The sequence below is a fragment of the Dipodomys ordii genome, unplaced genomic scaffold, assembly GCF_000151885.1.
Source record: "Dipodomys ordii isolate 6190 unplaced genomic scaffold, Dord_2.0 Scaffold83, whole genome shotgun sequence".
In the NCBI taxonomy this organism is placed as follows: Eukaryota; Metazoa; Chordata; class Mammalia; order Rodentia; family Heteromyidae; genus Dipodomys; species Dipodomys ordii.
The window spans coordinates 957,736-984,468 of NW_012267299.1; the positions used below are offsets into that span (position 1 = coordinate 957,736).

At 41.0% G+C, this 26,733-nt stretch overlaps 1 protein-coding gene across 2 annotated transcripts in view; it reads left to right on the forward strand.

The window, feature by feature from the left end:
• The window catches only part of Arhgef28 (Rho guanine nucleotide exchange factor (GEF) 28), a 164,995-nt gene that overhangs the window by 108,606 nt on the left and 29,656 nt on the right, over window positions 1–26,733 (forward strand). For both annotated transcript variants that reach the window (XM_013025296.1, XM_013025295.1), the window contains 10 exons: window positions 961–1,037; window positions 4,661–4,839; window positions 5,913–6,004; window positions 7,295–7,477; window positions 9,499–9,627; window positions 13,508–13,608; window positions 16,360–16,398; window positions 16,497–16,544; window positions 21,550–22,035; window positions 23,721–24,021. In XM_013025296.1, coding sequence (XP_012880750.1) covers window positions 961–1,037; window positions 4,661–4,839; window positions 5,913–6,004; window positions 7,295–7,477; window positions 9,499–9,627; window positions 13,508–13,608; window positions 16,360–16,398; window positions 16,497–16,544; window positions 21,550–22,035; window positions 23,721–24,021 — 1,635 coding nt within the window. The remainder of the gene's footprint in view (window positions 1–960; window positions 1,038–4,660; window positions 4,840–5,912; window positions 6,005–7,294; window positions 7,478–9,498; window positions 9,628–13,507; window positions 13,609–16,359; window positions 16,399–16,496; window positions 16,545–21,549; window positions 22,036–23,720; window positions 24,022–26,733) is intronic.

Below are 26,733 nucleotides of genomic sequence, written 5' to 3' on the forward strand. Positions count from 1 at the left end.
GTTGAAAGATCAAGGTGTGCAGCTCAGTTGGCAAAGGTGACCAGTGATAAGAAATCTTTGATGCGAGTTGGCTGCCCCAAGCAAAAACCTTCCTATATGCTTTTTAAAATCAATTTGCCAGTTTGTGATCTGAAATCAAAGGAGCCAAGAGTTCTGCTAATGGTTGGCACAGAAACATTATCATGGCAAATGTGTTGTATAGAAATCCTGACAGTACATACCTACACAGCAAGGGAAAGTTGTGTGCCTAGCCAGTCTGGGGCTGGCAGATGATCTAGGAGAAATATAGAGACTCCCAATGTCATCTTTGTTATTAACACATCCATGCTGGCCCTAGGACCTACTTTTGCAGCGCCAGTGTTTATTAACAGGCATTATTGACTCTTTGAATCTGCAGAGGTTTATTTTGATTCTTAAGGACTGATCAAAATAAACTATAATCAGATTTCTTTCCTCCCCCTCCCACCTGTCCATTCCTCTGTACTGATGATGATGACTGTATTCCTTATTATTCCTTTCTGTTGTTTGTTCTCTCCCCACTAGCTCCCTACAACCCCAGCCCCATCAAGACATGTTTCAGCTCCTTGATATTTATTTTTAAAGTCTTTTTTTTAAAAAATTAAATTTATTTCAAGCTAGGTGGTGGCTGATACCTAGAATCCTAGCTACTCAGAAGGCTGAGATCTGAGGATTTTGGTTCAAAGCCAACTTTGGCAGGGAAGTCCATGAGACTATTATCTCCATTAACCACCAGAAAACTGGAAGTGGCTTAAAGCAGTAGAGCACTAGCCTTGAACAAAAGGAGCACAGAGACATTACAAAGGCCCTGAATTCAACTGACAGTAAATAAATAAATAAATAATAAAATAAACTGACAATAAATAAATAATAAAATAAAAGCATCTGGACTCTGGTTTGCATCATTAATCGTAAGAATACTTCCTTTTTTCCCCTTTGAAGATATCCTGGCTCTCCTTCTAACTGATGTGCTGCTCTTTTTACAAGAAAAAGATCAAAAATACATCTTTGCAGCTGTGGTAAGTATATGAATACATACTGCATGCTTTTTTAAAAAATAAGTTTTATCCTACACTTTGTTGAAAAATGCCTGAAATTCCTAGCAAAATAAAAGAGTCACTGGCAAGATTAGGTCCTATGATATCTGTATTATTAATAGTGATTTCATGCTGGCTCACTAGTTAAACCAGTTGCCAAAATATTGAGGTGCTTTAGTATTGGTGTTAAAGAGACACTGCCTTTACCCTTGTGTCTACCTTCTGCCTGTTATTTGATCTTTTCTCCTGTTCCCCACCCCCATCCTCAGCACCATCCTCTTCCTTCATTTCTCACAACTCCTGTCCTACTCTCCTACTGGACAGTGTCTTCATTATACTACTTGCTAACCAAACTTATGATGTTCTTTCAGCGTAATAAGATAATATAATCTAGTATCTAAAGATTTTTTCCTTGTTTCTGCTATAATGGCTTCTGACAACTGCAGTTGTTCATATAACACTGTCCATATAAGATTGTTTTATCTAACTATGTTCTTACCTTGTGGTATGGCGACTAATCTCATTACAGATCATAATTAGATTTAGCCTAGCACTTAAAAACCAGTATTTTATAACATTTCTCATCTGTATAGCCCAAACGGCATAGCAAAGATGCTATCAGTCCATTGCTGGTTAATTTGCATCATGGAACACAGGTATTGTTAAAAAAAAAAATAAAAGAAACCCAGGTCCACCAAGTACCATGTGCAGGTCAGTAGACTTCCTTTAAAGAGGTTCTTATGTACTGGATGTACATTAGTGGGTATCATTATCTCATCTGGGTTTGGGAAATTCAAAGCTTAATGACATGCTTCTGTTTTTCTTTGAAAACAAAGAAGAATGTCTTCCCAGGGATGGGATTATAGAGGGGAGGAGGCTGGGGCTGACCTCACCACTTGCCTGTGCGTGTAGCTTAGCCTGAGAATCTGCCTGCTGTTTTGTCCACTGCTTTAAGCTGCCCAGAAATGCTGGGTTGCACAAAAAAAAAATTAAAGGAGGTAGCTCAGTGGTAGGGCACTTACCTCACATGCCCCAGGGTCCTGGGTTCTATTCCCTAATATCACAAAAACAAAACACAACAAAACAAAAGGCTCAAAGACTTCTTTCACAGAGCTACAGTAGAAGAAAGCAAATATCCTTAAACAAGTTCCCATGTCTCAGAGTCACCTGCATTGCATCGATTGTAAAGTTCATGAACACATATTCATTTGTCCAGTAGTCTCTTTAGGCTGTAATCTGGCAAACTCGGAGGAATAGTTTCCTAGAGGAACAGGTGGAAAGGTGAGGGCCATTTTGTTTAACCTGGGAAATACGGAGGGACAGACTAGAAAAGAAAATTCATATCACCTGTTTGTGGAAGTAAGGATTTCTTCAATATCAAAGAACAGAAAGAGAAGGAAATCCTGCTGTCTTCATTCCTGGGCATTTGAATTCTTGTTTGTTGCTATTAGTTTTTGTGTGAGTCAAATGTCATTGGTCTACTAGTGATTTAATACCACTATCATTTAATGCTATTTTCTACCCTTTTATTTACTTTTAAAAGGCTTTCCTCTGCTACCTCCCTTCCCCACAAACATTAACCAACTGATTCAAATAATTTCACTCTTGCTCATGTCTTAAGAAATTCAAAGCCAATCAGAGGCCACTTGCCCTGTAAGCTAGGGAAGCTCAATCATGCATTGAAACAGGGAGAACCCACAACACCTTAGAGAATAGATTCATAATAGTAGAACAAGGGATGGTAGCAATGCTCAGAGAACCACCTTCATTCAGAGGGCCACACAGCTGCTTTTCAGAGAGCAACTTAGGACCACATAGACCAGTAGTCTGGTCCACCATCATCTATAATTTTGTGTGTGTGTGTGTGTGTGTGTGTGTGTGTGTGTGTGTGTGTGTGTGTGTGTGTGTGTGTGTGTGTTATAAAAGAAATATTCTAGGTATACTCTGACACATGATTCCAGATGTAGCACAGCTATGCAATGCTGGGAAGTTTGTTAAGTCAGCACCAGGAAATCAGCAGTGAGGAATAGAGTGGAATGTTCTGGATAAAGGCATCCCTCAGTCCATGAGGTAAGAAGAAAACCACACACTTGCAGTCTTCTCCATAAACAGTGGTGGAAGCCACAGACCAAAGCAGAGTCTCTATCTCCCCCCACCCCCCGCCCCCGTGCCCCCCACACACATTGCTCAGCCTGCATGCATTCTTGTGGTCATTCTTTCATCTCTAGATTCTCATCCATCTGAGTGTGATCAAATTGACATCCAGTCCCCACTGCTTGCACAGGACACTGAAGAACCACAATTAATGTCGGGAGGGAGAGGTGATTTAGCAAGGTGTGGGCACCAAATTTTAGACTTTATTCTTATTGATGAAGTACAAGTTTGTTGATGAGTTTGACCCATTCCTGCTCTCCAGTTACTCATCTGGTTGGTGAGAAGGAGAGATGTCTGTCATAGGAGCTCTGTGCTTGGATCTGCAGAACAATAGGCTAAGAGCCTGGTGATAGCTGGGGACTCTTACATCTTCCCTCCTCATTCTTCCCTTCTATTTTGCAACCTGTCCTTTAGTTTCTGGGGTTCTATTCTCATCACTATATGAAACTGTGCTTCTATTAGTGGCCAAATAAACAGATTCTTTTGATCCTTCATCATTTTTGGTTTTGTATAATATTTGATAGCCTATTTCCTATACTGTGCCCCTCTAGAAAATTCCTCCTCCCTTGACCACAACATTTTGGATTTTAGCTCTTGATATTTTTTTTTTTTAGTCCGGTCATGCGGCCTGAACTCTGGGCCTGGGCGCTGTCCCTCAGCTCTTCAGCTCAAGGCTAGCGCTCTACCACTTGAGCCAGAGCGCCACTTCCGGCTTTTTTCTTTTTGCCTATGGGGTGCTGAGGAATTGAACCCAGGGCCTCAGGCATGCAAGGCAAGCGTTCTACCACTGAGCCACCTTCCAAGCCCCATAGCTCTTGATATTTTCTTACCTGATTTTTCTTTTAAAAAGTTATCCTTTAAAACCACCAATTCTTCTTTTTTTGGGGGGGGGTGTGGAAGAGGTGGAAATAGTAATTGGGTTGAGCAGAGAGACTCATATTTCCTAGGCAGGAGCTCTACTGCTTGAACTCTCAGCCAATATTTGTTACTTACTTTTAGTTATTTTCAGATAAGGTCTTGTGTTTTTACCCAGGGCTAGCTCGTGGCTGGGCTTGGACTGAAATTCTCCTGGTTATGCCTCTTGCATCATTGAGATGACAGCACCCCGCTCTTGGTTGAGATGGGGTCTCCAAACCTTTCTGCCTGGGCTGCCCTCAAACTATGATCTTCCACATTGTTGCCTTTAAAGTACCTGGGATTATAGATGTGAGCCACGGCTCCCAGCTCTAAAGCCACCAGTTCATAAGAGCAAGCATTCCCCAGAATCATCTCTTTCCATCCTGTCTTCTCCATTTCCCTTAGACAACTTACCAGCTTTGCAGCTCTTTTGAAAATATCAGGAGTGAGATGAAGGCCTTCTTATTCTGGTGGCTTCCTGGGCCCATGTGTTGGGGTGACTGTGATGTTAGAGAAGGTGCAGTTTCATCCACATGTCCTCCCTTCTCCCACAGGACCAGAAGCCCTCTGTCATTTCCCTTCAGAAGCTTATTGCGAGAGAAGTTGCAAATGAGGAGAGGGGGATGTTTCTGATCAGTGCTTCCTCAGCTGGCCCGGAGATGTATGAAATCCACACCAATTCCAAGGAGGAACGGAACAACTGGATGAGGCGGATCCAGCAGGCAGTAGAAAGGTAACGTTTCTTTCTGGCTGGAATATATGGAAGGCACTTGTTCATTTGGGGGAAAATGTTCTAATCATGTCTTCCCCTGCCCCTGCTCTGCCCACACCCATCATAGCACCTCACCTGCAGCCTTGTCCTCCACTCACCTTCCTGCATGATGCTCACACCTTCCCTCCCCTCTGCCCGTGTGCTTGGGTGCAGCCCCTGCCTCATCTGCTTCTTGAAGACCTCTTCAGTCCAAGGACTCTGCCTTATCTCACATGCCATGGCATCTTCTGTCTATGGCATTTATCTTGTGCTTGTCATACGCTGCCTTTTTATGTCTATACATGTGTATGTGTGTGTAAATTTCATTAGACTGGAAGCTCTGCAAGAGCAGACATGTCCTGTATTTCCTTTTGTGCCTAGAACTGAGCAATCATTCAATAAATGGTTTTAGATGGGTGGAACTCAGTGTTCTAAGTCAATGAATCCCTTATTACTTGAACGAGGACAGGTATTTTTGTTTTTAATCAATGACGGTATAAAAGTGGGAGTTATATTCTTTATACTTATTTGAAGTGTTGGAGCTTGATACGTTACAATTTCTCCACCTGCTCCGCATCCCTCCTGATAGGGTGCATAGTTCCATCCTCTCAACCCTGTTACTTTCCCTACATGAAGAATAGAAGCTCAAGCTGATGTAATGGTGCTCACTTGTCATTCCTGCATTCATGAGACTGAGTTTGGGAAATACAGCTCTGGACCCCACCTTAAAACTTACCAAGTCAAAAACAAAAGAGATGCTCAAATGGTGTAAAAGCCAAAATTTATTTTAATTGTAATGACTGCCTCTATGTGGTGGGGGAGGATTTGTAGCATTTGTACTTCTGACTTTGAGAGCCATGTTAGATTATGCACGATCCTTTAAATACGCAAAAGAAAACCCATCTCTTGGCAAAGGTGCGCGCAGAGATTTTTTTAATGCTGAATTTTCTTGCCTCTATGAATAATTTTGTTGCCAAGTTCCCATGTTTTTCTAATGAGCCCAAAGATGCTTGGATTGAGTTTCAGTTGTATGTCTTGACTGTTGCCTTTTAAAGCTGTCCAGAGGAAGATGGGGGACGGACAAGTGAATCTGATGAAGAGAGACGGAAAGCTGAAGCCAGACTGGCCAAAATTCAGCAATGCCAAGGTATGATGTGGGCACTTCAGGCTCCCTAGCTGTGGTGTTCTCCTTGGGCATGACGAAATTCCAGCTGTCATAGCAGGAAGCTACTGATTGTATCTACCCGAAGCTCATTCTGGCCAGCCCTGACAACAGAGAAGACTTAGTGATTAACTGTATATGCATACGCACTAATACTTATGCACATCACAGATAGGAGACCATGATTGTGGGCAGTGTGGTGTGGGTGAGCATTGGACTTGCTGCCTGACAGTTTAGTTTTAGGTCTCAGCCCCATCATGTCATAGTTGTAAGACTGGATGAGGAGCCAAGAGGAGAGGCCACCTGCAAAGCCCCAAGTCTCAGCTCTGGTCTCCTGTTAGAATACTTGGTGCCGTCATTAAAAATACAGCTACCTGGGCTCCTTGCTCAACCAGCTGTTTGTGGTTGGAGTGTAGACATGAATATTTAAAGCTCCCCTCCACAGAGGGTGGATCCAAAGGACCAAGGATCCCTGGATCAGATGATAGTCAAGGTTTCTGAGCTTTAAGAGTTCTCTACCATGTTGAAATCAGAGGAAAAAGATGCATGCAAAGATGGCATAAGAAACTGGATGTTTAATAAAAAAAAAAAAGAAACTGGATGTTTAGAAGCAGAAACATAAACCGTGTTTGGTTTTGACCAAGACTGGCTAAAGCCTGAAGCCTGAAGCCTCTGTGTTGCTTGCCCCTGTGGGCATTCACTCATCATGGGTAGGGCTGCCTCAATTTTCATTCCTGAGCTGGGTGTTTAGTCTTAATAGGAAACAGCCTGTATAAACAAAGAGTGGCTTTGCGAGGTTTTTCTGGAATTAGGGGAATGGAAAAGGAAACGAGCAGTTGTGGAGTGCTGTGAAAGTTGTGAAATCTCTGGCCGGGGACCACAGTCACTAAGTGGAAGAGTGGGGATTTGAACTGGAGTCTGTGCTACCCAGCAACATGTGCCTTAATTTTTTGGGTCCGGTCATGGGGCCTGAACTCTGGGCCTGGGCACTGTCCCTCAGCTCTTCAGCTGAAGGCTAGCGCTCTACCACTTGAGCCACAGTGCCACTTCCGGCTTTTTTTTTTGTTTTTGCTTATGTGGTGCTGAGGAATCGAACCCAGGGCCTCAGGCATGCAAGGCAAGTGCTTTAACCACTGAGCCACCTTCCCAGCCCCATGTGCCTTAATTTTGTAGATCAGACTGTTCGCTAAGTAGCAACATCTTTAGCTCATCACTTGGACGGCTTATTAATGGTTCTATCCACCTTAGCGATAAGCTATGGCTCTTATTTCATAGAAATACTCAGTAACCAAGACCAACAGATTTGCACATGCTTGGAGGAGAAGCTGCATATCTATGCTGAGCTGGGGGAGCTGAGTGGCTATGAAGACGTCCACCTGGAGCCGCATCTCCTCATTAAACCCGATCCTGGGGAGCCCCCCCAGGCAGCCTCCTTACTGGCAGCAGCACTAAAAGAAGGTATGTTGTTTCGGGAAGGATTTTGCTTGGCAGAGAATGCTTATGGCATAGTTATTCTGTGCTACTGTGGTTGGTCCTGGTGCTGAAATTATAGCAGAATAAGATAGAGAGAATGGGTGAGAATGTTGGAAGGGGCGACATTGATCAAGATCTATTCTATTTGTAAACTGTTTTCTGAAATAACAACTCCTTTATACAACTACTTAAAGATAATAATAATAATAAAAATTGGGCTGGGAAGGTGGCTCAGTGGTAGAGTGCTTGCCTTGCATGCATGAGGCCCTGGGTTCGATTCCTCATCACCACATAAGCAAAAAGAAAAAAGCCGGAAGTGGCACTGTGGTTCAAGTGGCAGAGTGCTAGTCTTGAGCTGAAGAGCTGAGGGACAGCGCCCAGGCCCAGAGTTCAGGCCCCACGACCGGACCCCTCCCCCCCCAAAATAATAAAAATTATAAAAAATTGTGACTGATGTAGAACTTATTTTGGAAACACTAAGATGAAAAGAAGTACATCATGCTGTATCAAGGGCTATCCAGAAAAATAGGCAAAATAAGGATTCTGGAGTGTGACAGGGCTGGATGCTTCTACTTTAGGTAGGATAGCCAAGGAAGGCTTCATTGATAGGATGGTTTGTAACCAGACATGAAGTGAGAAGCCTACATAATATATTAGAGTCTTCCAGATAGAAGGAATAGCAGAGAGAGAGGCCTGAGGTAGATGAGTACCAGGCTTGTTTAGGACAAGAATAGTGCAGATACTATGAGGACTGCGTATGGATGGTCCACTCAGTGAAAAATTCTATAGAGAAGGAAGTTGAAGCCACTGGCTAAAAGTGAGAATGGGCAACTTAGCCCAAGCTATCACTTGTGCCAGGTTGTAAATCCATTGGCTTTGATTCCTTTGGCCCTTGGGTAATGGGATAGAGGTGTCAGGGACCAGCTGTGGACCAGCTGTTAAAGAGAAGCCAATGTAGTGGAAGCACGGGATGGGCCACAGTGGGAAACCCACCCCTGCACAGTCCATCCATACCCAACAGCAGCTAGAAGAATGAGCCAGCTTTGTCCTCTCGGTAGTGGTGGTAGGTGGAGGAATGGACCCAGGTCCTTCCATGTGGTAGGCAAGGGCTCTGTCACAGTGCTGCAGGAGACTTCTCAGGGTCAATGGTCCCTGTCTGTAAAGAAGGCAGTTGAGTATATTCCTTGAACCGGTCCTAAAAAGATTTTGTGCTTATGTAGAATGTAAATTCCCTTTTCTCTTCTGGGACTCTATTATTAAAGGCAAACTGGGGAAACACTTTTCAAGAACAGCTAGTATTTCTGAGTAACAGCTTATGAAACCCCAATGCCTGATGCTGAATATATGTTAATAAAATTACAGGTAGTTTCTTAGCACACTGACTTTCTGAAAGTTGCATTTGTGATCATTCTTTACAATGTGTTTTGACTGGGTATATGCATGTGTACGTGTTTGTGTGTGTGTGTGTGCTAATTCTGGGGCTTGTACTCAGGGCTGTCCCTTAGCTTTTTCACTTAAAGTTCTCTCCTTGAGCCACAGTTCCACTTCTGGCTTTTTGCTGATTAAGGGGCGAAGAGAGTCTCTCTTTTTTGTCTTCCCAGGCTACCTTCGAACTGAGATCCTCAGATCTCAGCCTCTTGAGCAGCTAGTATTACAGGCATAAGCCATTGGTGCCTGGTGAGCTTTGACTTTTGAGTTTATTCTCTAGATTGTGCATCTGAAAAATTTTTTCATAAGGGGCTAGATTGAAAATATTTCAGGCTTTTCAGGTCACATCATCTCTGGCATCGCTGTGTGTGTGTGTGTGTGTGTGTGTGTGTGTGTGTGTGTGTGTGTGTGTGTGTTTGGGTTAACAGCCTTTTAAAAATGTAAGATCATTTTTTAAAGTCCTGGGCTCTATAAAAACAAGCACAGGGCAAATGCAATTTGCCAATTTTTGGTGTAGATTAAACTCTGCTTGTATTTGTGTGTTTTGTGTTGTTTCATTGATCATTGCTGCACCTTAGCGGAAAGTCTGCAAGTTGCTGTGAAGGCCTCGCAGGAGCATGGGAGTCAGTCATCCGAGGAAGCCTGTGGGGAACCTCTCTCCACAGCCACACCTGGTTCTCAAGATGTTCCAGGCCTGCCTACTGCTCGTAAGTGAACACGCAGGCCGGGCACGGGGCCTCGGCTCCGTTCCTGCAGCACATAGTGATCACATAAAGTGGAAGCAGGGACTCTCCCAGTTTGGAAGGAACTTAATGTATTTTTCATAAATGAAAAGGCCTGACATTAATTATGCTAGCTATAAATAAATATTATATATGTGTATTAGTAGTGCTGGTGTTCCAAGGACAAGGATTTAAAGATTAGCTGTTGTGTTACACTGCTTTGCTTTCTAGAAAACTGGTGCACCTCCCCCAAACCTACCTGCCTCAGTTTTCATATGATTTATTGAACCCAATTTTGAAAGGACCTTTAAGTCATTTTTGGTTTTGAAGAAAGCACCTCTGAAGTCCATTGGAGAACAAGCCCTTAATCCCATGGGGTACCAACTGAGAAGATATAACTCAGAAAACTAGTTTTTCTCGCTCTCTCTCTCTCTCTCTCTCTGAGATACCCAGACATAAACACAAACACACACATATACACAAACACATGTAAAGGCAGAATTTCCAAAAGAGTCTTTTTTATTTTTTATGTCTTTTTTATTTTTTAATGTTTTTTATTGAAAAAATAGTATACAGAGGGGTTACAGTTACATGAGTAAGGTAATGAGTACATTTCCTAATGAGCATTGTTACCTCCTCCTTTGTTTTTCCCCTACCATCCATTCCCTCCCCATGTCCCTAACTCCCTTCTTCCCCCAAGTTGTAAAGTTCGTTTTCAACATAGTGTCTTGTACATCTCATTGTTACAATGGGTCAACCTGTATCCTTGTTTTAGCATTTTGTTTTTTCTCTTCCCCTCCCCAAATTAGAAAAATGTATATACAAGAGCAGGGCACTGACGTCAAATACAGTGAAAACAGGGGTTATACCCTGGGGGAAGAACATACAGGAGAAACAAAAAAAAATCACATAGTACATTTTAGATACGTTAAAAACAATAGCAAGAAAGAAAAGACCACTTGTGTCCCTATCTTGGGGTTCATTTCACTTAACATCATCTTATCTGGTCATATGTGCATAGCTTCTGACCTTTTCTGCTTGTCCTCCACTTATACTAGTTATTGCAAATAAGGGAAACCATGGGACCTATGTTTCTTTGGGCCGGGCTTACTTCACTTAATGTAATTTTTCCAAGTCTTTCCATTCCAAAAGAGTCTTAATCTGTGTTATATAATTCAGGTCAGAATTTGTTTATTAAAACACCATTCCAATTATTTTTCTTTTCTTTTTTTTTTTTGAGACAGGGTCTTATTATATACCTTAGTCTGGCCTTGAACTCACAGATCCTCCTACTCTTGCCTCCTTAATACTGGGATTACAAGAGTGTGCAGCCAAATTCATCTGTCGTATTTTAAATACAGAAAAGTAGAATGTAAAGAATTAGGTAATGTCTCAGAACCTAATTATACTGTTGTAGGTATAATTTTAAGTCAAATTATGTAAAGGCTTCTAAGAGCATAAGGAAAGTATATTTTTTCATCATGTGTAGGTGGAAAGATACTACTTCCAAAAGAAATTATATACAATACGATTAGAATATCTTTAATAGCTAGAGCTTGTGGAGGCTTAAATTGCTTTGGAATGTCTTTGACAATATCCCTTGGTTAAGTAAAATACATAAGAAGCAGTATCACTTTAATTCTGTACATTTTTTATAGGCACCAATAATTATTCCTCCCCTCTCAAACTCTGCTTTATCTAATCCCAGGCTTCTATTTTTGGCATATGCACATATGTTTTTCATTTTGACACAGCCCATATTCATCAGGGGAGTTGTACTGCCCTGGGTGATTTCCTTCTAAAAGAAGAGCCTCATTATGCCATTGAGGAAGTTCTGTCTAAAAATACATGTAGGGATCTGCTGCTTTCTGCCTTACCCCAGAGACAGCTGGGGAAGCTCCACTGCTATGCAGCTGCTCAGAGCATGTGGCTGGTCTTCTCTTCCATCAGGCCAGCCAGTGAAGAGTCCCTGGCCTGTGTCCCTATCTCCCATGACTTGGTCAAGTTCCAAAGGGATGCCAGTGGCCGTCTGATGATCAGCTGGCAGGATCTATCAGTTCTGTGCTGGATTAGAGCATGGTGTCATTAGACTTTGACTCTCTACAAAGTTAAGAACAAAGGATTAGTCCTAAATGAAGATCCATAATGGAATGGGTCAGTTCTGTGATTGACTTTCAGGACTGGGTCCTTCTAAAGCCAGCTCATGTCAGTCTGAGGGTAATACACCAAGCAAATCCCTCTGATTTTAGCTCTTTGTACACTTAATGAAGTGTCCGAGGGTAAGCTACTGCTGTCATGGTTCTGCCATCTGGAACTTGATTCTGGTGAGCAGGAATTAGCTCCAGGTCTTCTGCCTTCATTTGGCTCAGCCTGGGCTGCTCTCCATGTTCAATGGACTCGCTTTCTCTGAGGGAGTGTAGAGAGGAAAGAGACTGGTTAATTCTTTGGACATCCCTTTGACATCTCTCTTTAAAGAGTTAGAATAGGACCCAAACATGGAGCCATTCTTCCAGTGACAGAAAAATCAATACAAATTGTCCCTTTCCTATCAGGGAATAAATGTTGTCCTGCTTGGACACAATATCATTTCAAACAGTTTCTACTCAAACAAAAACTTCCTTGTGTTAGAAAAGGCCTGTAGAGTCCCGATAACTTTTGTTCCCCAAAGATAGAAGCAAGCAAAGAGTTTATTAAGTTAAACAAAGCAAAAACAGCTTCTTCCTGGTGGTGGCTCATACTTGTCATCCTAGCTACTCAGGAGGCTGAAATATGAGGATCACAGTTTAGTGCCAGCCTGTGCAGAAAAGTTCATGAAACTTCTATCCCCAACAAAAAGCCAGAAGTGGAGACATGGCTTAAGTGGTAGAGCACCAACCTTGATTAGGAAAAAAAGTCAAGCGAGAGCCACACATGCATGCACGCACAAGTGCGTGTGCGTGCACATACACACACACAAAGTTAAGGAGAAAAGGCGCTGTCTCTGTTAAAAATAAAGTTCCAAGGTGATGCCAAATTTAAAAAAATTATAAAATATATCACAGATTGAAAATCTTTTTAATTGGAGTCCTGGTTAGATGTTGTTTCAATGTATGGAAGGGCTTGGAAAGTCTAGTGCAAGGCAAGCATAACTGAAATTTGAGCCGAGTTCCCATGGGTAAAGAAATAAGCACAATCCTACCAATAGAGAGTTAAGATGCAGAGAAATATGTCGTTGCTGGACTAGTTTTTGTGTTTTCATAGGTTCAGTATACAGTATTTACAGTGTTTGTGAATTTAAAGCCTGAGAAATGAAAGCACAAGACACTGGGCTAGATTCTCAGTCTGTGTGACTCTAGAGCCATAAAGTATTAGCCCTTTGCAGCCTTCACGCAAGATGCCTCCCCCACTTGCCTTTGGACCTTCTGTCTAAACCTTGTTTATCGGCTGCCACTCTTATATGGGTCTCCAGGGAGCCTTTTACAGGCCTGGGTCTGCCAAGAGACCTTGCTTTTGGTTCAACCACACCTGTTTCAAATATAACCTGCCCCAGGAGATGTTTTCCTATTAAGGGACAGTGAGAGGTAGCCTGTACCCTTTCCATACCAGAAACAACACAGTGACACATCTGTGCAAGAAAGAAGTAACAATAACAAGATGAATGGTTCTCGATGCTGTTTGTGGGTGTCTATCTTCTTAGCATGTAAGCTCCATATGGGCAGGGACCAGGGGCTTCACTTTTTAGGGCCTCCCGTGGAACATTTGAAATGTATATTGTGTGATGATTCTTCTTTTAAATGTGGATTGTCGGCTGTGTAAAAAGAATGGGGTCGGCTGGCTGATGTTTGATGCTGTCCTTTTTGTTTCTGTCTCAATGGTGTGCATCCAGCACTAGTCACAGGAGGGACAGAAGAAAGAGGCTGTTGGGATCTGGATCCCGGGATCCAGGGTGTGGTAACAGACTTGGCCGTCTCTGATGCAGGGGAGAAGGTATTGTTAACAGATTTGTTAGTAAACAGCACCCGTTGCTTTTTGTATTATAAAACATTCCTGCCCCTGGAATGAATACTTCTCTGAACTGTTGTTGATTAATTTAAATACTCATATTTAAACTTCCTAATTTATTTCTTCTCTAAATGGCCTTCCTACGTCATGCTTGTGGGTGTTAAAAAGTTATTAAAAAAAGGTTGAAAACGCTCACGTGTATATGTGTATGTGCGCTCTCTGACTTCCTGGTTTACCTTCTGCAGCGCAGACCTTTACTTCTCATGCTGTGTCTGGCTGCTGGAGAAGTTGGCTCTGAGCTTTGGGGTCCTATGCAACCAGATGGTGCTAATGGAGCTGAAATAATGTCTACTCTGGGATTATCCTGCTGCTTTTGTCTTCCTTGACCTTCTAGTCACTCTTTCAACTGTCTTCCCGCCACTACCTTCATCCTGCCTACTTTTTGGTAGATTTTAAATTCGTATGGACAAGTTTTGCTTATGGCCAGGCAGCTCTGATGCTATTGCTTTTTTGGTTTGCCATCTATGTAGAATATCTTTTATATGTGTTGCACATAGTAGAGAAACCAAGTCTGCATTTAAAAAAAATTCGCAGATAAGACAGCTGTGGTTTAATGTTCATTTTAAAATTTTACAGGCTCAAATAAACATGATATGAACATAAGCTTTTATTTATTCTGATTGTAAGCACTCTAATGTATTTGTCTTAAAATGTTCCTTCTCATTCTTTTCAGCAAAGATAGCCATTTTATATGCTGAAGTGTGTAGCTTTCCTGTTATTAGAGAGGGGAGAGGAGGAGAGGGAGTGGATGTATGATGAAGGCAGGAAGGAGAGCTGGCCAGTGATAGTTTAATCCTGGATGGAACATATGTCTCCCATACCATGATTCAGGCCACAGATGAAGTGATACTAACAATCTAGGTTCCCTTTTGGAACCTATACAGAAAATTCAGTCCTTCATATGGCATTTTGGGGAAACTAAATGAACAGATATAAGGAAAGATCACTTGAAACTAAACTTTAAAAAGTATATAATGATCTTCCCCAATAGGTAAGAGTAAACCAAGTTAAATAATTAAAAAACAAAAACAAAACCTCTAACCCAAAGAACAGAAATTAAATCACCAGATGCAAGTATGCAAAAGAACCACCAGGTGGCGGGCCAACTCTACTAAAAAGTATGCAATTTTTCTGACATTTCAAACCTAGTGGTTCTTGAATCTAACTACATATATGTAACACAATACCAACTTATTTCTATTGTCTAATTTTTACAGAATATGAAAGTCTACTACCATGTAGTCTTCTTTGTTGCAAAAGCAATGGATAAGAACCCATTCTTTCCCAGACAGAGCCAGACCAGGAAAGAACTCTAGAACTCAATGGAACAGTAGTTCTTAATCCTGCTTAGGGCTGGGCACAGATCTAATTCATTGAAAATTAACTTCCTTTTACAGCCTTTGTTCCTTATCAGGAGCTGCTTGATAATGAAGTATTGTTATTATTAATTTGGTGCCAATCCTGGGACTTGAACTCGGGGCCTGGGCACAGTCCCTTTACTTTTGTGCTCAAGGCTAGTACTCTACCACTTGAGCCACAACTCCACTTCTAGCTTTTTTTTTTTTTGGTGCTTAATTGAAGATAAGAGACTTGTGGACTTTCCTCCCTAACCTGGCTTCAAAACAAAATCCTTATATCTCAGCCTTCTGAGTAGCTAGGAATATAGGCATGAGCCATTGGCTCCAGGCAATAATGAAAATTTTAATTGGCAATATGAGGGAAGAGGAGATCTCATAAGCCAACCTGAACTAACCCATTTATCAACAAGTATAAAGTTACCTGAGAGTTACTGTGGCTGGGTGTTCTTCAGGGCTCAAAATTACATCTGCTCAAGCAGACAAAAAGAGACTATGGGCTTTTGGAGGGCAGGTGTCTGATGAACTTCCACTGCACACACAGTGGAGTAGATAGTACTTATTTACTGAATAGAGTACAGTTGAATTCAGTGTCTAGCCATTCTTTTGTTGTATGCCCATTACATGCCAGGCACCATTCTTAGGTCTTGATATAACACCGAATGCACAGATAAATTACTACTCACTGGTTTACATTGTAGTGAGAGAAGTGAGATTATAAACAAATGTTTAACTCAATTCTGGAACCTAGAAGCTCTCAGTATCCCTTATGATGTGAGAGAAACAAAGAATGAGAGATGGTCCCCTGTGGCCTCATTCATGGCCTTTGCTCTGGTCTGGTGAACTCTAACTGAGGAGGGATCTGGAGGAAACTAGCTAAGAATTTTCCTTTGAGCTGTTCCCGAGTCTGGTTTCTTTTCCCAGACACTGGCTATTTGGGCATAATGCGTCTCAAACACTGACAGAGCAGGATCTCGAGGACTGTTATGATAGGTTCCAATCTGGCCTTCAGAATGCAAGGGGGCATGCAAGAGAACAAGCTGAGCAAAGGGAGCTCAGTCTATGGTCTTCATTGCCCCTTTGTTTTTGCGGGACTTCCTCACTGTGGTTCCTCATTGTTTTAATGGATGGTTGGGTAAAAATTGCCCTGCATCCATGTTTGCATGCGGGCTGGGGTGCGGTGGGGGGAGGTTTCCCCTGTGAAGATTTTCTGTAAAGATTTTCGTTCTGGGAGGAGGCTGGCTCACATTTTAGAGCAACTGCAATACAGCTTTTCAGAAGTAGAGTGGTATTCATCTTCTTACGTTTTTATGCATTGTAGGAGGAAGAGAGAAGTTTCCCAGGGTCTTCACAGTCAGAGGTGAGCTGTACATGCTTTAAATGTGTCAGCATCCATTCTCAATTTGTAGCTAATGAAAGCTTTATCAAGAATTTGACACATACACTCTTATTTTTCAGATTATACAAGCCATTCAGAATTTAACTCGTCTCTTATACAGCCTTCAGGTAATGACCCTTCTCTAATCTTTGACCTTGTGAATGTTATCTCTTAATGAAATTCTCTCTGACGATTCCCAGACCTTAGAAATTAGGACATATGAGAGGTATTGAATGACCTTTAGAGAATGCCAATCCACCAAGTGGCGCCCAGCTGGCCAGAGGACTCGGACTTCATCACCTGGTTTTGCAATCATGAGGCAACACTTCTACTGAATTTTATGCCATTCTTCTCCGAAACCATAAAACAGTTCATATCTTTAAGAAATTGTGATGATTAACTATGCTCTGGCTTGATGATTACAATGAAACTCTTAGGTGAATGTCGCATGACTTCAGATTTTCTGATGGAAACTTAAAATTCACACCTAGACTTTTTTTTTTTTTTGCACTTCCACATGAAGCCATAAGAGCTGTTAAATAATTCCTATGTTCTTCCATGTGTTGGTTTGTTCTTCCCTCAAAATTCATCAAGTATCTTCTCTGGGCCGAGGGCTGAGCTCACAAAAGCAAATGGACCGTTGGGTGACTTATTACCTTTCAGGGAAAACCAGATGAAAACATGGTGCTTGCATTGAGGATTAGGGACCTTGGGACCTCTTGGGTCCTACATAAGGAGCAGACTCAATGCACATAACTCCTTAATTTGCTGATTTAAAAAAAATGATGTTCTAAAAGCCAACCTTTATATTGGAAAAAATTTAGGAATGCAAATATAAAGTGACTTGTGAATCTATCCTGAGAATTACGACTACCATGTTGGAGTATATCACTCCAGTTTTTAGATTGTTTTGTATTACTTGGAAGCAACTATTATTGTCTAGCCTAATTTTTAGTGAATATGTAATTAATTCCAGTCTATGGAATTTACCCAATCCCTTATTTATGTGCAGTTGTGTGCACGCATGTGTGCGTGTGCATGCTGGTCCTGCCTGAACTCAGGGCCTTGCAATTGCCTCTGAGCTTCTTTTGCTCAAGGCTAGTGCCATTTCTGGCTTTTTCTGAGTAGTTTATTGGAGAAAAGAGTCCCATGGACTTTTCTGTCCTGTCTGGCTTGGAACCATGACCTTCAGATCTCAGCTTCCTGAGTAGTTAGGATTACAGGTGTGAGCTGCCAGTGACTAACCATTTTGTATTGTTAATAGCATACATTTTGCACACATTTTGATCAGATCTGGATATTTCCTTAGGATATCTTACTAGAATGATCTTTTTTAGGCTTTTATAAACATCACTAAGATAATTCAATCATTTTTCTATTTCACTCATCTCCAATTTGAATAAGGATCAAGATATCTGATTATTTTAATTTGTACTTCCTTGATTACTAGTGAGACTAAAGTTGTTCTTCATGAATATACTATTCATTCATATTTCATATTTTATACCTTTTGAATGTGAAAAAGGAATCGAGTGTAAAGTTTTCACCAGAAAATGTAAAGTCATGTTGTATTTAATGTTTTCCTATTTATACTTCAAAGGTATCAAGACCTTTTTTCTTGTCTTCTCCTGATCATGTCCCAGCTACTGCTCCAGAGCAACTAGAGCTTAATTGTCATTGTCATTGTACTACTACCACCTACTGTTAAAACTTTGGCTTATAGTAAAATATATGGCAATGCTAGTCTCCTCTTACCATTTTTCTCTTACAAATGCTTTTGAGTTTCTCCATCAAGATTCTTGTCTCCTACCAAAACCATGGGGAACCATAGTGGCACTTTTGCTACAATCAGTTTTGTCATCTACAAATCTGGGCCAGTCACCAGCTGCTTGACAGCTTTTCATGTCTAGGTACTAAATGTACATAAAAATGTCTCCTCAGTGGCTGTTGCTGACGGGCCAGCTCTGTAAACTTTATCTTTTATTTGAATAATCTTTTCATTGATTACTTGGGATCTTTCCAGGTAGAATTTTTTTAAATTGAAAATAATGGTACTAATGTAACAATTCCATTTTCTTGGCTTATTGCTTTGGCTAGAACAACTGAAATTGTGCTGATTAATAGTGGTGATAATAAACACTCCATCTTGGTCATAGTTAGGTGTGAATACCCTCCTTATTATATCACACATGCTGATCTGAGATGGATGCTCTTAGAGATTAGTTTATCCTGTAAAACAAATAAACTTTATTTTAGATATCAACTGAGAAGGGGTATGATTTGAATATAAAAATGTATAGTTCTCTATACTAAGTTTAAATGTAAATAAGTGTGGAAATGAAAATCCAATCTTCAGTTTCCACTTCTGTGGTAGGGAAGAGAATGGTAATATCTTAAATATTAGGTAGACATAGTGAATTATTCATAGCCACACTGAGTTATTTTAATTGTAATCATTACAGGAAAGTTATTGGCCATAGCAGTTTTAGCATGTGAAATATTGGATTTTTATTTGTTTTGCAACACTGATGTCCTTGGGATTAAGCGTGCAGTCTGTAATTCTTTCTGCCAGGCCAGCAGATTCCTGAGTGCTTCATTAGCTAGTATGTGGTGATTATTTTATATGTCAAGAGCACAGTAATTAGTACCTATTCTCACTAAATATCATTTTTATTATATTAACAACTCCTAAAAGCCATTAACTAAATATTTAAATGAGTTTGGATCTTTAAAATTAATTTTCAAACTTTTAGATGTAGATTTTATTTCAAAAGGCCTCAATAAATACATTTTGAGTCTTATTCCAAAGCAACTCTTAGTTCTTTAACTTTCAAAAATATAGGAAACTGATGATTTAACAACTAATCCCTGTCCGCCCAACATTTGTTAACATGGACAGTTGAAAAAATTCATAGGAAGGAAAAATGTGAATTTATCCCTAGGAGAGGAATGATTTCTTATACTGAGTCAAAACAACACACATACCCAGTATGCGTCCATTTTCAATTTGTCCCTTCTGTATTTCTTTGTACTTTAAATGGGGACTTTTAAAATTAAAAGCTTTCAAGAGCATTCACAGAGATTTTTTTGGGGTGGGGGCGTAGTGGCATCTTTCCAAATTTTGGCAGTTATTTCCTGTGATATTGCCAAACTTTTAATAGGCAGATACTGTAACTCAAAATGTTTTTTTAATGTTTGGTAATGTCCTCTGGGATTTAGAGTATCTATTTTCCCTTAATCATTCCAGCCTCCTGCTAGCAATCTATTAAACAAATGAATTTCAGCTTACTTTTGATGCATGACCTTCCTGCTATAACAAAAAGACATTAACAGTAAAGAGAGGAGCTTTACCCACTTACAGATCTACAAAAAAACGTGGTATTAACCGATATTCTCTGGCATTATGTTATAAGAATTTAGTTACTAAAAGTCTCCAGCAGCTGACTTATTTTTATGTTCTTATGAAAGCAACATGTATAGGTCCAAGTAATTTCTCATTTGGGATTCAAATAAAGGATACTACCAAGTTTATATAGAATCTTAAATTACCTAGAATTACTGACTGAGAGACCTCAGAAAGAGAATGAGATCTAGATGCATCTACACTTTGATCTAAAATAGGGACAGATACATTGTGGGGCTCTATGGTTTATGCCTATAATCAGTCCTAGCTATTTAGGAAGCTGAGAGCTGAGGATTGTGTGTTGAAACCAGCCTGCACAGATAAATTTCCAATTAAGCAGCAAAAAGTGGCAAGTGGAGGTGTGGTTCAAGTGGTAGAGTATCAGCCTTAAGTGAAAAAGCTAAATGACTGCACCTACGCCCAGAATTCAAGACTCTGTAAATAGATGTACTAAATTCTTACTCAGAAGACATATTTTAATACTATCTGACAACTATCGACCAATCATGTTTTTAAGAAAAGGGAGAGGGGAGATTACAATTCGTTCTTTATAGCTATGCATCCTCAGATTCTACCAGCCTTGGGTAGAAAATCTGACTAAGGGGATTCCAGAAAGTTCCAAAAAAGCAAAACTTGAGTTTACTTCTAGCTTACTCATTCCTAAGTATTCCAATGAGTCTAGGTAAATGGAGTGATGTATAGGTATTGTATTAGGTATTCTGAGTCATCTACAGATGATTATAGTTTATGAGAGGGCATGCAAATATTAGTCGGGCTGGAACCAAGGATGATTCTGTGCTTCATTCCTTCTTTCTGTCTAGACTTCTGTATCACAACACTAGGAAGTGTAGACAATTCTTTTTGAAATATCAAAAGTTGTGAATCCAAAGATTTGAAAAAGGGGCGGAATATGGAGGGAAACATAGTTCAGTGGAGCATTCTACAAGGGCAGTTCCAACTTCCCTTCTCAGTGACAGATCACCCAAGACAGTTTGAAGCAGGGAAAAGTTCGCTTGGGTCTTGATTTCAGAGGTTTCAGGCCATGCTCACTTGATCCCTGGCGGTAGGCCTGGGGCAAGGCAGAACTTCATTCCAGGAAGTGGGGGAAAGGCAGAACAACGTACCACATGGTGCCGAATGAGGAGCTGTAATCCCAGCTACTCAGGGAAGCCCATGAGACTCTTAGCTCCAATCAACTACTTAGAAAAAGCTGGAAATGACGCTGTGGCTCAAGTGGTAGAATGCTAGCCTTGAGCATAAAGAAGCTGGGGGAAAGTATCTAGTTTCTGAGTTAAAGCCCCAGGACAGAGTGGAGGGTGGGTGGAGAGGGGGAGACAGAAAGGGGTGGAGGGGTGTAGGGGGTAGAGGAAGGAGAGGGAGAGGGAGACAGGAAGAGGGAGAGAGAGGAAGAGAAAAAGAGGAAAGGGGTCACCTTCAAGGGCATGATCCCAGTGAGCACCCACTAGGCCCTATCTGCTAAGCTTTCTGTGCACACTAAATCTGAGATTGGCTGGTGGTTGGTGCATAGTGTTAAAATACGTCTTCTGGGTAAGAACTTAGTGCATCAATTTACAAGACATCACGTTCCTGTTCTGGGTCTCATTCTCCCCAGTGAGATTCTACATAAACCAAGACATAACCCATAGCCTCGGTGGTGGTGGGATTCAGATCCAGATCAAAGCACAAGCCTGGATTTACTTACTTGCCGTCTTCATCCCTCTCCCTCCCAGGCTGCTTTGACCATCCAGGACAGCCACATTGAGATCCACAAGTTGGTTCTGCGGGAGCAGGAGAGCCTGGCCCCTGGCCACCTGTTCCGAGGTGGTTCCCTGCAGGACCAGGAGAAATCTCGCAACCTGGAGAAGCAGCGCGAAGAGCTGGCCAACTTCTACACCCTGCAAGGGCAGTTCCAGCAGGAGCAGCGGCGCTGGCACCGCACCTGTGACCAGCAGCAGCGGGAGCAGGAGGCCAAGGAGAGCTGGCTGCAGGAGCGGGAACGGGAATGCCAGTCCCAGGAGGAGCTGCTGCAGAGGAGCCGCGGAGAGCTGGACCATCAGCTGCAGGAGTACCAGCAGAGCCTGGAGCAGCTGCGCCAGGGCCAGCGGCTGGTGGAGCGGGAGCGGGAGCGGATGCGCATCCAGCATGGCCTGCTGGGCCACTGCAAGCACAGCCGGCAGAGAAGCCTTCCAGCGGCCTTCCCTCTGGGAAGCAAGGAGGTAGGGTTCTCTGCAGTAGGACTTGCTGTCCCACCAAGCCAAGCTAAGCCAAGCCGGGCACTCCTGCGTGGAACCAGATATCTGTTTCTGATGCTAGTGTGGGGGGCATGAGGAGTGTCTCAGTTTCTAGGTGGCAAAGTAGCTCTCAGAGGAGATGCGTCTGCATTTTGATCTAAAATAGGGACAGACATGTTGCAGGGCTCTATGGCTTATGCCTGTAATCAGTCCTAGCTATTTAGGAGGCTGAGAGCTGAGGGTTGAAGTCAGCCTGGACAGGTAAATTTCCAATTAAGCAGCAAAAAGTGGCAAGTGGAGGTGTGGTTCAAGTGGTAAGAGTATCAGCCTTAAGTGAAAAAGCTAAGTGACTGCACCTAGGCCCAGAATTCAAGACCTGGCACTAGCATGCACACACACACACACACACACACACACACACGCATGCACGCACGCACGCACAACAACAACAGTTTAAAAATTATAGAAAACTTTAAAGTCTAAAGGTCCTATTGGGTCAGAGATACTTTTGACTAAGTAAGGAACACAGAGTCCCAGTAAGGAAGGGGGAAGGTTGTTCTTAGAGATCCTTTACGATGAATCCATTATTTTCCTTGTATTTAAAGGACAGTATATTCTTTTTAAAAATCCGCTTTTTAAAAATTAGCATCCATGAGCTATATAAGGGGCTCTCTTTTAACATGCCTATTCATGCAAACAATGCATCTTGATACACAGTCTATACTTACACGGTGGAATAAGAATATCCTATTGTATTCTATGATGCAGGTACCTTTTGGGAGAGCAATCAACTATTAATGTGTTAAGTACCAAATTGAGCAAATATAAAATTATCCTGCTGAGGTTATTCTTTGTGAAGGCAATTGTAAATTTCAAATTCATTTCACTGTTAGTTAACATGACTTTTATTAATTAATGACTGTGTAATTAATCCAGAATCTTTCAGAACATTCTAGTTTCCTCTGTGTCCTCTAGCTATGCTTGGCAATTCCATTTGTCTCCATTTTTCTGCATGGTGTGCATCACATGTGTGCTCTTTATTGAGAGTGTAAAAGTTAATAAGCTTACGAGGAAAGCTATGTTGCATCTGATTTTTCTTTTAAGTTCTCTAAGTTACATTTACTGCAAACTTCTCATGTACATGTGGATATATTTGCAACTTTTTTATTTAACAAAAGTGGAAATACTGCTTGTTTTGATTAAAACAAAGCAGAAACACTTTAATAGCCTACAACACCATTGTTTTTTTTTAAAGGTATGTGGGGAATTGAATTTTGGGGTTCTAATTTGTGTTAAAAGGGGGTGGAAAGAGAGAGTAGGTGGTAAAATTCCATTTGGCCTCATTATTACTGAAATCTTTATTATGAGGTCAGGGGTTTTCAGGCCTGTGGGAGAAATACATTTGAAATTTGTTAAGGTAGTGGGAGAAAATATTGTCCTTTTTCCGACTTTTTTCAATTTTAATTGTCTTTTAAGTTGTACAGAGGGGTTTCATTCAGTGTGTCAGGTTTTGTGTATAATGCAGTGTGATCAATGTCAGTCCTCGAGTCATTCTCCCCCATCTCTCCCAGCCCCACCCATCCCTCAATTTACCTGGTTCCATTTCCACATGTGCACATTGAACCTTATGACTGCATCTGCCCAATCTTTCTCTGTATTTCTCTACACAGGTAGTGGAACTTAATCGATCTGAGAGTTTGTGTCATGAAAGTTCATTCTTCATCAATGAAGCTTTAGTGCAAGTGTCACTTAACAGTTTGAATAAACCGAATCCATCAGGTGTCCATGAGGATGCCACTCACCCCTTCAGTAAACTTCATTCTGATTTGGTAAGGACTAGTGACAATCAAGTAAACCTGAAGACAGACGTTTCTCAGCTTTCAGATGTCAACCATATATTGTGGACAGCCGCTGGACCCTGTCACCAGATACTTCCTCTCCAAGAAAGCAACAAGGATTCCTATAGCAATGGTAATGAACGCTTCACCCATCCTCAGTATGGCTCAAACAAGAAGTTGTTTCTCTGAGTGGTGGGCTCTTTGGTAGAATGAGTCAAACTGTGCCCTAGAATGAGAGTAAATTAGTCCCCAGGAAGATGAACCAGGGCTATGGCAAAAACTTCTCTTTGGGGATAGTCAGGGACTCACTTCACTTCTAATTAAGCTATGGTTATAAGACTTAGGGATTGTGACCATCGCACTTTAAAGAACCACCAGGGTTTTCAGACCTGTGAACTACATGATGTCCTCTTAAAAGTGAAATGGCTTGGTATTTATTTCCTCACTGTGAGCTCTCCCTACAGCCTGATCCATTTCATCATTGGCTCTTTGAAAGAAGAAGTATGGACAGGATTTGTGGTCAGACCTTATCATCTATCATGGCAAGTTCCTATAATGTTAGTGAAATCTTCTGTATGGCTATTAAACACCCAGAAAATGAAACAGTTAACATCATTTGTCATTGTAAAAAAGAGAGAGAGAGAGAGAGAGAGAAAAGGTGTTGTTTCTCTATAAGTACCTCATAATAACACGATTTGCTAATCCCATTAAAGCATTTGTCAAATATAAAGGAAGGGAAGCTCAGGTTTCCAGCTCCACATGAATCCAAATGATTTAAATCTATGTCCATTATAAATTGTTTTCTATGGGACATGAGGTAGGGAATGAGAAGAACTTGAAACCTCTCTACTGAAGAACAGATGGTATGCAATAGAATAAACAAATGGCTGGCCACATGGATGTGAAGTAAATCATTGACAGTAATATGTTTCAGAAACATAAAACAAGCAGTAGTATAAAGATCTTTAGAACTGGACACAGATTTATGTCGGTGCTTCAGATATATTCTTAGTTTGTCAGTTGGGAGGATAATTTTTCCACAATACAAAGTTTTGAAGGTATTTGGCTTCTTCCAATTAGGGTGTATAATAGTCTGACACAGCTTGTAAGTTGATTTATTGAAGATGCTGAAGATGTTGACTCTCACTAGTGGCTAATTCTTTATACCACTAGTCACTGGTATAACTTTTGGCATCTAAAAAGAATGGGATAGTTGTTAAAAGTAATTTCAAATGTTTTTTAGATAAAAAGGAAAAGTGCAATAACAATATTGGGATGTAAAAGAAATAAAAGGTGAGTTGGGCACCAGAAGATCATGTCTGTAATCCTGGCTACCAAAGAAGCTGAAATCTGGGGGTCACTGTTCAAAGCCAGCCCCACCAGAAACGTTTGTGAGACTTCTATCTCCAATTAATCACCAAAAAGCTGAAAGTGGACCTGTGACTCAATTGTTAGGATGCCAACCTTGAGCATCAATAAAAAGAAGGGACAGTACGCAGGCCCTGAGTTCCAGTCCTAATATGTACACCCCTCCCACAAATTAAATATAAATTAAAAAAGTAAAAGATTAGGTAAGATTTAGAAAATACTCCTCTTTGAAAATATTATCTTTCAATTTAATGTTGCAGGGAGCACATTTCAAAATGCTTTTTCTGGGCACATGTTGCTTTGCTCTGTTGATTCATGAACTTGCTATTTGCAGTGCTTTCTGGGTTTTTGTCAGTGTGGTTTTGCATTCTGGCTTTGGTATAATTCAAAAACTCAGTTTGAGTTAAACCACATTGGGCTTTTGTTTAAATGAAGTATGTCTCTTTTCTTTTTTGTGTATCTGCCATCTTTTCCTATTGCCTTGTGCTTCAAAGTAGAAAGCTTTTAAACATTTGGCAGCTTACATGCAGTAAGTAGATAAAAAAAATGTACTAAGGAAATAAACAGTGATTATATATAAAATCATTGTATCCACATGTAAAGAGTTGGGTGGAGCCAAGAGAAATGCAAAGAAAATGGACTTGTGCTTAAGAAATTCTGTGTCCTGTAGGCCAAGGCCACTCAGGACATTGACCTAGGCAAGGAAAATTGACTTTGGCCTAAATCTCTCTGAAACATTCTGGTGTGGATAAGTAGGGATTAGATGAGAAATGCTGTGTGCTCTGTTAAACACTGGAGGTTTGCAAGTAGGTAGAAATCCTATTTATGTTTGTTTACTTAAGCATGGTAAGAAATTTCTGGAGGAGAGAAAAGAATGAAGGAGAGTATAGCCAGTGATAGGGAAGTAGAATGAAAATGTCATGCATTTTCTTCAGAGGTGGTCAGGGAAGATAAAAATGTTTAAACAATTGTGGAGCTTTCTGTTCTTATCATCTGCTGTTGGTGGGGGTCTTATCTAGGCTCTGTGTTCTGCACCAAGCTACAGGAGGGGAAGTCAAGGCCGAGCAGAGGGGTTTGCTCTTTGACATTTTGTGACTGAGTCTTTAAATCATTATCAGTGATTACTGCTGAGGGTCTCCGTGGCTCAAAATATTCTCCTTACAGTGTTTGCCTATAGTGTTCTAGACTGGTATATTACATTTTTGATTTATTTATAAGGCCTTGTGCTTCGTAGGCAAGTGCTCTACCACTTGAACTTGTTCGTTCCCATTCTCAGGCTGGTATTATTTTGTTTTAATATTATTAAGTGTGCATTTAGATGAGATTAACAAAGCAGAAATCTTTCATTGTTGGGCATAAGGTGAGCAGCTTCAGGCCATGCCTGATGAAATAGTTTTGCTTTCTTGTCTGTTCTAGTTCTGTGCATATGGACCCAACTCAGGTCAGTGGAATGTGAATTTCTGGAACAGGAAGATGG